General features: G+C 41.4%; 1 protein-coding gene across 2 annotated transcripts in view; it reads left to right on the forward strand.

The window, feature by feature from the left end:
* SQOR (sulfide quinone oxidoreductase) overlaps positions 1-17,254 on the forward strand; it is a 94,724-nt gene that overhangs the window by 55,872 nt on the left and 21,598 nt on the right. For both annotated transcript variants that reach the window (XM_037022187.2, XM_037022186.2), the window contains 3 exons: positions 9,457-9,510; positions 12,732-12,926; positions 14,582-14,791. In XM_037022187.2, the coding sequence (XP_036878082.2) occupies positions 9,457-9,510; positions 12,732-12,926; positions 14,582-14,791 (459 nt within the window). The remainder of the gene's footprint in view (positions 1-9,456; positions 9,511-12,731; positions 12,927-14,581; positions 14,792-17,254) is intronic.

A 17,254-nucleotide genomic window follows, 5' to 3' on the forward strand; every position in this document is an offset into this window, starting at 1 on the left:
AGTGACTGCCTCCTCGATCAGACCCTCCACATTACATGCATAGCTCAGAGGCCTCTGAGGTTGGGTCTGTGTGCATCTTAAGGATTATAAACTCGTCTCCTTTTCTGAGAATGGTAAGCACTCCTAAGTGTTCTCACTTCTGAGCCCTGCTTAGACTTCCAAGACTCAGGCCCTCAGGAAAGTTGTAATGCCTTATTTCAGAGTCTGGGGAAGAAGTTGGTGCAAGCTGGCAGGGCTATCTTTCAAGATTTTGTTAAGCAAAAGTATCCATAGCTAGAAATCAGAAATCTGCATATAACATCTCATGGAAGATACCTTGTTGGATTTAGTTCATCCTTCTAACTTGCATGAATCTTTTGGGTTTATGATTCTGTCATCCAAATAGTACTTTTTTCCTAGCCATTATCCATAATGGTTTCATTTAAGCTCAAGGTTTTAATTCTGTAACATGGCCCTAGAGAGCTTTCCTGGCTTATATAACTTAATCAACATTTTTTAGTAGATATTTTTATTTATATATTTATTTATTAATTTATTTTTTATTTTGGTATCATTAATCTACAATTACATGAACAACGTTATGTTTACTAGGCTCCCCCCTTCACCAAGTCCCCCCCACATACCCCTTCACAGTCATTGTCCATCAGCGTAGTAAGATGCTGTAAAATCACTACTTGTCTTCTCTGTGTTGCACAGCCCTCCCGTGCCCCCCCAACACTATACATGCTAATCGTAATGCCCCCTTTTTCCCCGCCCTTATCCCTCCCTTATCCCTCCCTTCCCACCCATCCTCCCCAGTCCCTTTCCCTTTGGTAGCTGTTAGTCCATTCTTGGGTTCTGTGATTCTGCTGCTGTTTAGTTTCTTCAGTTTTCCTTTGTTCTTATACTCCACATATGAGTGAAATCATTTGGTACTTGCTTTCCCTGTCTGGCTTATTTCACTGAGCATAATACCCTCTAGCTCCATCCATGTTGTTGCAAATGGTAGGATCTGTTTTTTTCTTATGGCTGAGTAATATTCCATTATGTATATGTACCACATCTTCTTTATCCATTCATCTACTGATGGACATTTAGGTTGCTTCCATATCTTGGCTATTATAAATAGTGCACCGATAAACATAGGGGTGCATCTCTTTTTCAAACTGGAGTGCTGCATTCTTAGGGTAAATTCCTAGAAGTGGAATTCCTGGGTCAAATGGTATTTCTATTTTGAGCATTTTGAGGAACCTCCATACTGCTTTCCACAATGGTTGAACTAATTTACATTCCCACCAGCAGTGTAGGAGGGTTCCCCTTTCTCCACAACCTCACCAACATTTGTTGTTGTTTGTCTTTTCGATGATGGCGATCCTTACTGGTGTGAGATGATATCTCATTGTGGTTTTAATTTGCATTTCTCTGATGACAAGTGATGTGGAGCATCTTTTCATGTGTCTGTTGGCCATCTGAATTTCTTCTTTAGAGAACTGTCTGTTCAGCTCTTCTGCCCATTTTTTAATTGGATTATTTGCTTTTTGTTTGTTGAAGTGCATGAGCTCTTTATATATTTTGGATGTCAACCCCTTATCGGATCTGTCATTTATGAATATATTCTCCCATACTGTAGGATACCTTTTTGTTCTATTGATGGTGTCCTTTGCTGTACAGAAGCTTTTTAGCTTGATATAGTCCCACTTGTTCATTTTTGCTTTTGTTTCCCTTGCCCGGAGAGATATGTTCATGAAGAAGTCACTCATGTTTATGTCCAAGAAATTTTTGTCTGTATTTTTTTCCAAGAGTTTAATGGTTTCATGACTTACATTCAGGTCTTTGATCCATTTTGAATTTACTTTTGTATATGGGTTTAGACAATGATCCAGTTTCATTCTCTTATATGTAGCTGCCCAGTTTTGCCAGCATCAGTTGTGGAAGAGACTGTCACTTCCCCATTGAATGTCCATGGCTCCTTTGTCATATATTAATTGGCCATATATGTTTGGGTTAATGCTTGGAGTCTCTATTCTGTTCCACTGGTCTGTGGCTCTGTTCTTGTGCCATACCAAATTGTCTTGATTACTGTGGCTTTGTAGTAGAGCTTGAAGTTGGGAAGCGAGATCCCCCCCCCACTTTATTCTTCCTTCTCAGGATTGCTTTGGCTATTCGGGGTCTTTGGTGGTTCCATATGAATTTTTGAACTATTTGTTCCAGTTCATTGAAGAATGCTGTTGGTAATTTGATAGGGATTGCATCAAATCTGTATATTGCTTTGGGCAAGATGGCCATTTTGATGATATTAATTCTTCCTAGCCAGGAGCATGGGATGAGTTTCCATTTGTTAGTGTCCTCTTTAATTTCCCTTAAGAGTGTCTTGTAGTTTTCAGGGTATAGGTCTTTCACTTCTTTGGTTAGGTTTATTCCTAGGTATTTTATTCTTTTTGATGCTATTGTGAATGGAATTGTCTTCCTGATTTCTTTCTCTATTAGTTTATTTTTAGTGTATAGTAAAGCCACAGATTTCTGTGTGTTAATTTTCTGTCCTGTAACTTTACTGAATTCCGATATTAGTTCTTAGTGGTTTTGGAGTGGAGTCTTTAGGGATTTTTATGTACAATATCATGTCATCTGCAAATAGTGACATTTTGGCTTCTTCTTTACCAATCTGGATTCCCTGTATTTCTCGGTTTGTCTAATTGCCGTGACTAGGACCTCCAGTACTATGTTGAATAACAGTGGGGAGAGTGTGCATCCCTGTCTTGTTCCCGATCTCAGAGGAAAAGCTTTCAGCCTCTCGCTGTTTAGTATGATGTTAGGTGTAGGTTTATCACATATGGCCTTTATTATGTTGAGGTACTTGCCCTCTATGCCCATTTTGTTGAGAGTTTTTATCATGAATGGATGTTGAATTTTGTTGAATGCTTTTTCAGCATCTATGGTTTTTGTCCTCCTTTTTGTTGATGTGGTGGATGATGTTGATGGATTTTCAAATGTTGTACCATCCTTGCATCCCTGGGATGAATCCCACTTGGTCATGGTGTATGATCCTTTTGAAGTATTTTTGAATTCGGTTTGCTAATATTTTGTTGAGTATTTTTGCATCTACATTCATCAGGGATATTGGTCTGTAGTTTTCTTTTTTGGTGGGGTCTTTGCCTGCTTTTGGTATTAGGGTGATGTTGGTTTCATAGAATGAGTTTGAGAGTATTCCCTCCTCTCCTATTTTTTGGAAAATTTTAAGGAGAATGGATATTATGTCTTTTCTGTATGACTGATAAAATTCCGAGGTAAATCTATCTAGCCCGGGGGTTTTGTTCTTGGGTAGCTTTTTGATTTCTGATTCAATTTCGTTGCTGATAATTGGTCTGTTTAGATTTTCTGTTTCTTTCTGTGTCAGTCTTGGAAGGTTGTATTTTTCTAGGAAGTTTTCCATTTCTCCTAGGTTTTCCAGCTTGTTAGCATATAGGTTTTCATAGTATTCTCTAATAATTTTTTGTATTTCTGTGGGGTCTGTCATGATTTTTCCTTTCTCATTTCTGATTCTGTTGATGTGTGTTGACTCTCTTTTTCTCTTAATAAGTCTAGCTAGACTCTTATTCATTTTGTTTATTTTCTCGAAGAACCAGCTCTTGGTTTCATTGATTTTTTCTATTGTTTTATTCTTCTCAATTTTATTTATTTCTTCTCTGATCTTTATTATGTCCCTCTATCTGCTGCCCTTAGCCCTCATTTGTTCTTTTTCCAATTTTGATAATTGTGACATTAGACTATTCATTTGGGATTGTTCTTCCTTCTTTAAATATGCCTGGATTGCTATAAACTTTCCTCTTAAGACCGCTTTTGCTGCGTCCCACAGAAGTTGGGGCTTTGTGTTGTTGTTGTCATTTCTTTCCATATATTGCTTGATCTCCATTTTAATTTGGTTGTTGATCCATTGATTATTTAGGAGCATGTTGTTAAGCCTCCATGGGTTTATGAGCCTTTTTGCTTTCTTTGTACAATTTATTTCTAGTTTTGTACCTTTGTGGTCTGAAAAATTGGTTGGTAGGATTTCAGTCTTTTGGAATTTACTGAGGCTCTTTTTGTGGCCTAGTATGTGGTCTATTCTGGAGAATGTTCCATGTGCAGTAGAGAAGAATGTGTATCCTGTTGCTTTTGGATGTAGAGTTCTGTAGATGTCTATTAGGTCCATTTGTTCTAGTGTGTTGTTCAGTGCCTCTGTGTCCTTACTTATTTTCTGTCGGGTGGATCTGTCCTTTGAAGTGAGTGGTGTGTTAAAGTCTCCTAAAATGAATGCATTGTATTCTATTTCCTCCTTTAATTCTGTTAGTATTTGTTTCACATATATTGGTGCTCCTGTATTGGGTGCATATATGTTTATAATGGTTATATCCTTTTGTTGGAATGGGCCCTTTATCATTATGTAATGTCCTTCTTTATCTCTTGTTACTTTCTTTGTTTTAAAGTCTATTTTGTCTGATACTAGTATTGCAACCCCTGCTTTTTTCTCCCTGTTGTTTGCCTGAAATATCTTTTTGCATCCCTTGACTTTTAATCTGTGCATGTCTTTGGGTTTAAGGTGAGTCTCTTGTAAGCAGCTTATAGATGGATCTTGCTTTTTTATCCAGTCTATTACTCTGTGTCTTTTGATTGGTGTGTTCAGTCCATTTACATTTAGCGTGATTATTGAAAGATATGTACTTATTGCCATTGCAGGCTTTATGTTTGTGGTTACCAAAGGTTCAAGGTTAGCTTCTTTACTACCTTACTGTCTAACATAACTCACTTATTGAGATATTATAAACACAGTCTGATGATTATTTCTCTCCCTTCTTATTCCTCCTCCTCCATTCTTCATATGTTGGGTGTTTTGTTCTGTGCTCTTTTTAGGAATGCTCTCATCTGGAGCAGTCCCCGTAAAATACCCTGTAGAGGTGGTTTGTGAGAGGGAAATTACCTCAACTTTTGCTTGTTTGGGAATTGTTTAATCCTTCCTTCATATTTAAATGATAATTGTGCTGGATACGGTATCCTTGGTTCAAGGCCCTTCCGTTTCATTGCATTAAATATATCATGCCATTCTCTTCTGGCCTGTAGAGTTTCTGTTGAGAAGTCTGATGATAGCCTGATGAGTTTTCCTTTGTAGGTGACCTTTTTTCTCTCTCTGGCTGCCTTTAATACTCTGTCCTTGTCTTTGATCTTTGCCATTTTAATTATGTCTCTTGGTGTTGTCCTCTTTGGGTCTCTTCTGTTGGGAGTTCTGTGTGCTTCTGTAGTCTGAGCAACTATTTCCTCCTCCAGTTTGGGGAAATTCTCAGCAATTATTTCTTCAGAGACACTTTGTATCCCTTTTTCTCTCTCTTCTTCTTCTTGTACCCATATAATGCGGATATTGTTCCTTTTGGATTGGTCACACAGTTCTCTTAATATTGTTTCATTCCTGGAGATCCTTTTATCTCTCTCTGCGTCAGCTTCTATGTGTTTCTGTTCTCTGGTTTCTATTCCATCAACGGCCACTTGCATCTTATCCATTCTGCTTATACATCCTTCCAGAGATTGTTTCATTTCTGTAATCTCCCTCTGGACATCATCCCTTACTCTTTTATATTTCTCTGCAGCTCTGTCAGCATGTTTATGATTTTTATTTTGAATTCTTTTTCAAGGAGACTGGTTAGGTCTGTCTCTGCAGATCCTCTCTCAGGGTTTGTCTGAACTATTTTGGACTGGACTAAATTTGTTTACCTTTTCATGGTGATAGTGGTGGCTGTAGGCAGGCTGGAGGTGTGTCAGCTGGGAGAAGAAAGTCCTTCCCTGCTTGCTGGATGCCTTGCCCTTCTCCACTGCCTGTGTCGGTTACCCGCACTCCTGGAGCAGCCACCAGGTTAATCCCCTAAGCTGCTGTGGGTGGGGTCTCCATCAGAGCAGCACGGAGCCCTGTGGGGAGTGGCAGGCACGCCAGGTGCACTTCTCTGCGATAGCGGTGCCCCTGCTGGGCAGCTGTGTGACAACAGTGGCCTATGGGTCTGGCCCTCACGGCTGTGCGTCAGGCTGGGATTCCGGTTGGCTGCTTGGAGCATGGCTGCTCCCTCTGCCACCACTGGTGGTGCACGCGGGCCTCTCCCATGCCCCTCTGGCACTGCCGCTGCTGGCACACACCGGCCACTACCGGGCTGCTCCATCATCGCCGCTGCAGGCTCGTGCAGACCTCTCCCGGGGTCCTCTGGCGCCACTGCTGCCAGCATGCACAGGCTGCTCCAGGGGTGCTTGGTTGCTGCCACGCCGGGCTCTCACGAGCCACTCCCGGTCCCCTCTGGCGCCGCCAGCACACGCGGGCTGCTCCCAGTTCCCTCTGGCGCTGCCGCCCCCGGCGCATGCTGCCACTCTCCCACTACTGGGCCAGTGTGTTGGGGTCCATGCCAGTTGGCGGAATGACTGGCAGAGCTGCTTAGTGCCATGAGGGGCTTCAGAGCTGCGCCACCGCCCAGGGTGTTAGGGTGCCTAAAGTTCCCTGGGATTCCCAGCTGCTGGCTAAGTGTGCCGGGACGACTTCGTCCAGCTGTGGGGTCCCTGTCTCTTTAAGACTTGCAGAAAGCACTCACTTTTCTTTTGTCTCAGGGGTGCTGGTTGTGGGGACCTGCCCGCAGGTTTTGCTTTTCCATTTCTCTAATATCCAGCACCCCGTGCACCTTGTGTCTGCGCTCCGGGTGCGGATTTCTAGAGCTGGTTGTTTAGCAGTCCTGGGCTTTCACTCCCTCCCTGTTCTGACTCCTTTCTTCCTGCCAGGTTCTGGGGTGGGGGGTGTTCATGTCCCACCTGACTGCGGCTTGTATCTTACCCCTTCGTGTGATGTTGAGTTCTCGCAGATATAGATGCATCTTGGCTGTTGTACTGTATCCACTGGTGTGTTTTTTAGGAATAGTTGTATTTATTGTATTTTCATAAATATATGTTTTTGGGTGGAGATTTCCACTGAACTACTCACGCCGCCATCTTCCCGTTCCATCTAGATATTTTTTAATTTACCAAATTATTTCAGTCTTAGTTTATACTTCCCTATCTTATTTCTAAGGTGGGAAGACTGAGTTTAAGGCACTGCTGAAATCCAGACTCAGTGTGTCTCTCTTTTCTGACATAGGGGTCTGTTTGTCTGGAATGTTTTCCATAGGGCCTGTATACACTGGCTCCTGCTCCTTCTCCAGACTTAACCTGGTTCTATTCTCTCACTTGTCTCTACCCCAGCTCACTTCCCTCTCATTTCCTCAAATGCCTCAGCTTCCCTCTTCCCCAGGACATTTGCACGTTGTGTCCACCTCTTCCCCTAGACAACTGCTACTCATCATTAGCTTATATATATATATATGGACCCTTAAGGCAAGCCTTCCCCAACCTACCAAAGTAGGTCAGGTTTCCCCTTGACATGCTATCGCATTCTGTGATTTAGTAATTATTTGTGTAATTATCTGGTAATGCCTTCTTACCCACTAGACTGAGTTCTTGGAGTAGGAGCTGTGTCTTTCTTGTTCAGTGTTTTATGCCCAGGACCTAGCACAGTATCTGTCACAGAGAAGTAACTATCTGTAAGCAAATTGTGGTCTCAGTTTGTCTGCAAAATGAGATCTACCTCATTGGGTGGCTGTGAGGATTAAATTAATTAATACCTGTAAAGCACTTAGAACAGTGCCTTGCACAGAGTGAATGCTCCAGAAATGTTGCTGTTATTATTTTTAAAAGAATACTTGAAAAAAAAAAAGAAAATAAAGTATTTGTTGAGCATCTACTCTGTGCCAGCAGAGTTCTTGAGTGGTGGCTGACTGAAGGCAGACTTGTAGTCTGTGAACCCATACTGCTGTTCTTCTTTTTCTAAATCACTGAAAGACACTATTTAGTAGATGAGCCTGGAATTTTGCAATGGAGGAACATCCTATTTACTAAGTTGTTGGTGTCAGAATTTATCTTCCCCATCCCATGTGTAAAATTATAATACTTGACCACATTTAGCCTTCTGGTGAGAGGTGTGCACTGTTCTCTGTTATTGGTCAAAGGTTTTGTCTACAAATTTTAATTCCTTTGAGCTTAGATCATCTAGCCTGGAACCTGAGCTCCTTCAAAAGGCCTGGAGGCTTTCTTTTTGTTTTTTGGTACCTTGTGTTTTATTCTCCCTTAATAATTTTTTTTAAATCTTAAACTTGTTTGTTATCAGTCCTTAAAAACAATCAATATTATGCTCTAATAAAATGATCAAGGTACACACAAACCAGAGGCTTTTCTTGTTAACAGTGTTCATATGTTTTGCCTGTAGATCACCACCCCCAGACCCTATGCCACTCACATATCCTGAATATTCTTCATGGTTTTGTCAGCCAGTTAATGGGCCCAGTATGTTTTCCTACAGAACAAGGAATTCAGCTCTCTATTGATTGATAGGCAAATCATACAGAAGAAGATATCTATATCTATATCTGTCTATCTCTATATATTATCTATCCACTTTGATAAATTGTGTATTTCACAAACAGCTGAAGTCATCCATCCATCTGTTCTTCCAACAAACATTACCAAGTCTCTCACTTTAATTTAGTGGCTGCCAGATTCTAGGAATATAAGGAATAAGACATAAGTTTTATCCTGTGGGATGCAGTGGGGGAGGACATCAGTTCTATTTAACATGACAAGTGCTGAATACCCTGGATCCTGGGCAGGACCTCTTCAGTGACTTCCCCTAGGCTCTCCACCCGGAGCCAAGCAGTTGTGGGTCTTGGAGTCTTCTCTTCAACTGTGATCTGCCCAGCTCGCTGTTCTGCTTCTCCATGTAGTCCGAGAGTGTGGCAGTCACCACTTGTCACTTCTTTCTGGCCTTCTGAATTGCACTGGGGTCACTCTATGCACTGGTGCATCTCTAGGTATCTAGGCAAGTCCTTTTACTTTACATCCTTCTTGCTTATGCTTTCTTTCCTTAACTTGTCTTCCTCCTGATCCTGAATCCACATTTCCATTAAAATAAATGCAGATATTTGTACCCTCAGCATGAATAATCATATTTAAAGAGTGAACTTTTAAGTTCCAAACAGATCATTAAGATCAGGTACATTATATCACATCCTTTTCAATGACCCTCCAAAGAGCAGTTTCTTAGTTAAGATATTGATCTAATCTATATGACTGTCAGTTTTACTTGGTATTCACACATTACCCCATAAATTTTAAAGAAAGCTGATTGTCTTTTAAGACTAGGAAGTCTTTCTCTCACCCATCAGCATGAAAAAATGTTAGTACAAGCACCACACAAAATAATTGTGGCTTCTCTGCCATCATTCTCCACTGTGAAAACACAGGCATCTCAAGATCTTTGGGGCCAGGCAGGTTATAAATACTTGTGAAGCAGTGAGGTGTGAGGCAACAGAGAATGGTGGACATGATGGCAAACTTGTGGACTGCTGCTTTTGGGATCCTGATCTAAAATCACATTGTTTTGTGTTGCAGATCTCCTACAAATATCTTATTATTGCTCTTGGAATCCAGCTGGACTATGGAAAGGTACTATTTTAAACTACTGTGTTATACTGACTTATGCCAAGATCAAATGCCACCTTTAGTTGTTTTATATTCATTTTGACAAAGTTCTAAGAAATCCTCTTCATTTTATTTCTCAGCAGTCTTTTTATGGTTCTAAAAAACATCTTCTTTAAAATTCTGTCAGTGCTTATAATATATTTTAGCTTTAAGCTTTAATCAGATTTCATCATGTCCATGTCCTAATGGCAATTCTTGCAAAGCAGCAGCCTTTTCCACAATTACAAGAAAACTTCCGTTCATTGTAGGACTTGAGTTGGCTGTATTACAGATTAAACTTTCCTTTGAAAGTAAGGTTTAGATTATGAAATTCTAAGCAGACTTTGGATAGAACACCAGTAGTTAGTTCATCAGGTGCCGGAAGGATGTCTGGGTTTTGTATAGAGGCCAGGGTTTTGGGTGTGGAGTGACTCACACAATATAAATGCTACCCTAGAAGTTCCTTAGATCTCCCATTTCAGTGAGCCCGGGAGCCAGGTGTTATCTGACAATTGTGAGATTCAAGTTTGTTTTTCTAAAACATCATGGAATAAGTCAGTAATGATTGCAATTTCCAGAAGCTTGTTGGGGACTGTGGGCAAATATTTGGAGCACATAAAGCACAGTGATAACCAGGCCACAAACTGCAGGAATGTGATCCAGGCAAGCACCGCAGCTAAGCTGGCTCAGTAAGGGTCTTTAAAGTGTGTTTCTGCATTAAAAAACCCAAATTATGACATGCCCAGGGTGAGAGTTGTGAAAATATCCTGGGATATGTTCTGAGAAGGTTCAAAGAAGCCATGAGTTGGGGTAAATAAAGGTGGTAAGATGAATTTGAGTCATGGTACCAGGGGTCATGATGAATTTAATGACAAACTGAAGTAGACTATATGGAGAAAGGGGCCAGTTACCCCTTGTGGGAGGTCCATAGCTCTCCAGAAAGCCTCCACCAGTGTGGATTTAGTGAAGACAGTGCATCTCCAGGACACTCTCTACCCAAGAGTCCCAGTGCCGTGTGAGGAGGACTGTTTGAAGAGACTACTGCAAGGGCCCTTAGCAGCTCATTGGAACAAACCAAGAAACAAAATAGCTATTATTACTTTACAAATAAAGTAGCTATTATATATCCCATGTCCCAGGGACCATGCTAGGAATCCAATATTGATTCCTTGCAACTGCTTGAGAGGTAGGTATTTTTAATTCCGTTCAACAGATGAAGAACTGAGGATGAGAGAATGTAAATAATGTCCTCAGAGCTACTGTACTACTCGGTGCTCTGGCTGTAGGTACTAGAAAACCACTTGGGCTGGTGGAAACAATAAAGGGGATTTATTTGATGAAGACACTAAGGTGCCCAGTCTCCGGGGCAGGAGTGTAGGTGGCCTATCAAGGGTTGAATCTCCCACCTGGGTTCTGTTGGACCCCAGGCAGCCTCTCTCGGCCCACCTGTCTCTGGGTTCTGTTGGACCCAGGCAGCCTCTCTCGGCCCACCTGTCTCTGCCTTTTTTCTCACTGGCTTTGTGGGGCCTCTGCAGTGTGCTGACCTGCTTGGTCAAAGGGGGAGTGAGCTGGCATCTCTTTTTCTTACTCTCCCTGCTTCCTTCTGCAACTCAGATTGGATGAGGAGTCATAAACCATCCTTTGTGACCAGGTCTCCCTAAAAGGAATTTGGTTACCACTTTATAGCACCTTTTCCTAAACAACTTCTTCAGACAAGAGAAAAATAATGAAGGAGATGAGAGATCAGCTGTTTGTCTATCTCTTGGATAGTGAATTTTGCTTTGGGAACCAGGAAGTGTGAAGGTCCATTGAGAAGAACCCTAGCCAGTGGTCAGGGGCCTTAGCATCTAGTTCTGTAAAATTCTAGGTGGGCCTCTCAACCTTGCTGTACTATAGTTTCCTTATCTGTGTCTATGAGCCAGGAGTATTTGCCTACCTCCCTCAGAAGTGTATAGTGTATAACCAATGTTAGCATACACGTGAAACTTCAGGAACATTAAAATGCAAGGAGATTTTATACTAATGGTAGTTATTTTTGCTAGGACTGCTCATATTATAACTGCTGAAACTATAGCAGAGAATGGTCAGTAATCAGAGGAGTGGTGCTCTTAGCACTGAGTGCTGTGGAGGTGATCATAGGGCTCTGCTTACTTGAGACCTGAGGCATAGGGGCCCAGTGACTCTCGAGGTGGTTGCCCTACAGTTGAGAACAGCCTGGGGAGGTTCTGAAGGACCAGCCCATCTTGATGGCTGTTCTTTGATGTTTCTCTGCTCCTGCTGGAAGAACTGTGCTGGAGTGTCTTAATCTGTGCCATCTTCTCTGCATGAACCTTCTAAAATTTCAGACAGGTATCCAATTAAGTGTACTGACAGGCTACTCTAACACAAATCACTTACCATGGGTATGCCATTTTTCTAAGCACTTTACATGCATGGTCTCATTTATTCTTGCCAGCAACCCTATGAAGCTTTTATCCCCATTTTACAGATTTAATGATGCAATAAGCTTCTTAGTGGACATCAGAATCACCCAGAGGGCTGGTCAAGTAGATTTCTGTGCTGCCCCCAACTTTCTGATTCAGTAGGTCTGGGGTAGGCCCTGATTTGCATTTCTAGCAAGTTCCCCAGTGGTCCTGGTCTGGAGACCACACTTGGAAATCCACTGGCTTAGAGATATTAGGAATTTACTGAGGGTTACAGTGCTTATGAATGAAAAAGCCAGGACTCAAGCCAGGTCTGTGGGTCTCCCAAGTCCATGTTTTTGATTACCTGTCTTTTCTGCCTTTATAAGAGTTTGATCTGGTATAACCTGATACAAGGTAATTTAAGTTTGCTATTACTGACAGTATGGCTCTTCATTCTTCCTATAGTTCTTCTTCCCAGTAAGGCACCTGGCTCTCCAAAAAGACAGTATGCTTAGCTTCTTGTCTTAACTCTGATGGTGGGAAGAGAGTTGCTCAAACCATGCTCTCATGGCCAGGGAAGCAGAGGGATTCCCTTGGGCTGAGCCCATTCTGCAGTGACAGGTGACTCGGAGCACCACAGCTGTGGTCTAAGCATGTCACTCTCCCACCTGCCTGCTCCACTGTGTGTGAAAACTGGGGACATGCTTGAGAGATATGTATGTCATTTAACAGAGAACAAGGACGCTACACAAAGACTATTTGCACTTCTGTTAAATAATTTCTTGGTGTGCTTTGTTGCAGATTAAAGGCCTACCCGAAGGTTTTGTCCACCCCAAAATAGGGTCCAATTATTCAGTTAAGACAGTAGAGAAGACATGGAAAGCTCTGCAGGACTTCAAGGAAGGCAATGCTATCTTTACCTTCCCAAATACTCCGGTAAAGTGTGCTGGAGCCCCACAGAAGATCATGTACCTATCGGAAGCCTATTTCAGGAAGGTATGCTTCTTCCTAGGGACAGAGACAAGGAAGGCAGATGGTGCTAATTCAGTGAATGTCAGATTATATTTTTATCCATGTCAAAGTACCTTTTCTATTGCTAAATTTTTGTTAAATATGTGCAAAATTATGAAATTGGAAATTTAAACAGTAGAAAAAAATAGAGGGGTTTTAGCAGGTCTTGCATCAAATAGAAGTCATCACTCACTATCTAGCTGCTTTAATACTGCTGCTGTCATCAATTTGACATGTCCTTCCATTTTTTTCCTTAGACCTTTTTTTTAACATGGTTGTAATCATACTGTATATACAAATTTAGATGCATTACATGTTATTAAATAGTTTTTGTAACATACTTTTTAATGTGTGTGTAAAAGTTTACTGGGGAGATGTGTTAGAGGTTGTTAAAAATATTTCCATGTAGTTAGATGATTGCACATTGTTCATTTTTATACTTAATAATATCCTTAGTTGCTCCCACCCAAGTTCAAGGTTATGAATATTTTCTGGCTCTTGATATGTATTTTTGGAAATATAATAGGTAAAATGCCAATTCCAAAGGCAAAATAAAAGGTTCGTGGAGAACTTCAAACCTCAGTGGAAAGAGGTATTTGAGTGGGGTGCTTTCTCAGCATTCCTCAAACACCCAATGTCAGAGCCAGTGTCCCAGCTCAAGGACACCAGCAGGAAGCTACATGGAAGCTGTTCTCTCCTTTCTGCCCTCGTGTGGCATGTCACATTTGGTTTACCAACATGTCTTGACTTGAGACAGTGGCAGGATTCAAAATAGCTTGTGGTTCTGCAAAGAGACGGGTGGGGAGAAGAGGAAGTGGGGACTGAAGAGGGCTGACTGTGTGTTTGGAAGCAGCACCACGAAGGCCTTCACCTGAGTTAAGTAAACCTGCACCAGCCCTGTGGGTAGGGAGCTAAGGGAATCCAGTCATTGTTTCTGTTTGTAAGAAGGGTCATTCTGTGTCATGAGAAATCTAGGTTGGCACCTCCTTTTGGTGTTATTTCCCACCTTACTTTTTTCAAACAGTGTGATCCAGGTGAACAAGTCCTAAAAGACACTGAACAAAGGAAAAGAGTAAGAAACTAGCTGTTTCTTCCTCCCAGAATTCTCTTTGCATAACTCTTCTCTCCCAAGTCATGGATGACCTGAGAGGAAGTCTCTCAGGTGCCATAAGGTCTGAGGTATTTGGGAGAACACTGGCCTCTCTGAAGCATAGGAATACTAGAGCGCTTGAGCCAAGGGGATGGGACTTTATATGTTCACGGCTGTCCCCTCAGCACCTAGAACAGCCCCTGGCCACTCTAGGACCTCAGTACATATTTATTAAATAGATGAACAAATGAATAGAGGAACAAAATTTCAGCTGTTTTTCCCTGGGGTTGACCTTCATCTCTGGCTTTCAACTGAGCAGGATCCAGCTCAAGCCCTGACTCCAGTGTGCACTCAGTTGCAAAATCGCTGACAGAAAATCAGTAAGAGGCAGTGGATTGGTCCACTCCTCACCCCACCAGCGCCTAGTGATGGAGAAAGCTGGTGAGGTCTCTTCTGCAGATGCTCATTCTTGTCTAGGTTAAAAAAAAGAGGTAGCTGGGCTGGAGTAAGGCTTTGATGTTGGTTGTTTCTATTCTTTCCTTTTTCTCAGATGGGGAAGCGATCCAAGGCCAATATCATTTTCAACACTTCTCTTGGAACAATTTTTGGGGTTAAGAAGTATGCGGCTGCCCTTCAGGAGATCATCCAGGAGAGGAACCTCACTGTTAACTATAAGCAAAACCTCATTGAAGTCCGAGCAGATAAACAAGAGGCTGTTTTCGAGAATCTGGACAAGCCTGGAGAGACCCATGTGATTTCAGTGAGTGACGAGGTGAAGCTGTGAGAGTGCCATAGAAGTTGGTGACACTGCGGTGCCCCCTTCCCTGTCCACCATCATCCTCTGCTAGGGGAGGCTGGTTACAAAGAGCATCTTGGGCAGTGACAGGGGAGAAGGTGGACCAAAATGGGTGGGGAATAGAAAGAGTTAAGAGGCCGTGTCCGTGGGAGGTGAGGAGGCTTTTTCTACTGTATCCACTTTTGTGTCTCCTTTTCCTTGCACTGAATCACTTGAAGCAGCCAAAAAATTCACAACTTCAGTTATTGCCTAAAGTTCAAGAAGGGCTTCCTTAACTGCAGGATTTGCTGATTGTTTCAATTTGTGGTATGTGAGAAGCAGCCCCACCTGTGGGTGGTTTGGAAATGACGAGTGTCTTTCACATGGAAGAGGCTGTCTAGACATCTTTCACTTGTGCATAGAGAGAGGTACTTGAAAGACATTGAAAGATATAGCAGAGCCACACCCTACTTGGAAAAATTTAGCCTTTATATATTGGCTTGGCTTCTGTGTGTCCATTTGTCTTCTGTGATGTGGGACTAGTACTTCTGCAGAGGTGTGTGAGGATTAAGAGCAAGATGGAAATATTGGGAGACGCATGTATGAAAGAATCATTTCTTTATATCATTCTGGCAAGAGCTGTTAGCAATGAGAAAAGAGTGCACAGTTACATTTTATTCACTCAGCATTTTTGGAGGAATGAAAGATTCCATAAAAAGGAATTTGAACTGAACTAAAGATTAATTTTATAAACATTAACACTTCACATTTTAAGCTTTTTAGTGTAAGCTCTTTCTAAAATATATTGTACACATCTTTCCTTTCTAAAATGGCCTGTATTGATTATCATTTAAAATGTTACTGATGACTCCAGGTCACACTTTAAAAACCTTTATTTGGAAATAATCTCAAACTTAAAGAAGTTGTAAAAATAAAAATAGTGCAAAGAAGACTACATAGAGCCACTATCTAGATTCACTTATTATAAAGTTTTGATCGCTATCTCTTCCTCTTTTGCTCCTAACATAATTTTCCTGAAGCATTTAAAGGGAAGTTACAAACATCATACATCATGCCCTTTATCCTAAATACTTCCCTGTTAATTTCCTAAGGGAAAGGGGTATTCTCTTACCTAATCACAGTGCAGTTATCAATTCAGTAAACTTACCATGGAAATGACATTTCAGTCTGTCATTTGAATTCCAGTTCTGTTGATTGACCAACAGCATTTATAGTTCTTTTCTCCCTCCACACAGAACTCAGTCTACAGGCAGGTCTTGCGTTTATTTGTAATGTCTCTTTAGCCTCCTTTATTCTGGAATATCCACAGTCTTTCTTTGTCCTGTATGACACTGCATTTTGGAATATTACAACCTGCCCTACTTTATTTTTTAACAGAATGTTCCTTATATTACATTTGTCTATGTTTTCTTGTGTTTAGTTTCAGGATATGCTTTTTAGACTGAAATACTATATAACCCATGCTGTGTCTTTCTAGGGTATCACATTTGAAAAGTACATAGTGTTCATCTGCCCCTCGTGGATGATGTTCATTATGAACACCAGTCAAGATATGCCCCAGTTTCTCCCCTGTATAATTATTACTTTTCTTCGTTGCTACTAATAAGAAATCTCTGGGGAGACACGCTCAGACCACGTAAGCACCTTACTCCCTACGCATTAATGTTTCCCACTGGATTTAGCATCCATTGGTGATTTTTGCCTAATCCAGTCTTGACTGTGGTGGTTACAGAATCATGATTTTTCCGAACCAGCATTCCCTCTACCTTTCCCAGCAGGCTGTTGGCATTCTGTCAGCAAAAGGCTTCCCTTCTCTTTTAATTAATTAATTATTGCTGTGAACTCACGAATTCCTTTTTTTCATCAGTGGTTTATAATTCATTACTGACCTTAATATTTTGGTACTCATATTGTCCCCTGTTTGGTCCTGTGTTCTTCTGACATGCCCCCACTGTGTTCCTGAGCGCTTCCTTACTTTCTGGTGTCACAGGACATCCCAGGCTCATCTGGCATCTACTTGCCTCAGCTCAAGTTTGTAATTTTGGATGACTCTTAATACAGTTATGCTCCTCAGGCCTAGAGCTTGTGAACTGGTGCAAGTTATCCTATGTTTTAAAAATCTAAACTTGTTTTATATCATGGAGTCCTAGAATTAAAAGGATTTTGGAGATTATCTAGTACAACGCATTTCTTCATAGATAGGTAAATGGAAGGTGAAGTGACTTGTCTAAGTAATAGTGTTCTATTTTGCATTGTAAATAAACCTGTTTCTTTAAGCCAGAGTTTCTGAGAAAGTCATCCGCAGGTTTCAAGTGTCAGAATCACTAGAGGATCTTTTAGTGTTCGGATTCCTCCTTTCACCCAGACCTACTGGATTGGGATCTCGAGCCCAGGCACCTGAATTTTCCACAAGTTTCCCAAACATTT

Source organism: Manis javanica, chromosome 8, assembly GCF_040802235.1.
Source record: "Manis javanica isolate MJ-LG chromosome 8, MJ_LKY, whole genome shotgun sequence".
Classification (NCBI taxonomy): Eukaryota; Metazoa; Chordata; class Mammalia; order Pholidota; family Manidae; genus Manis; species Manis javanica.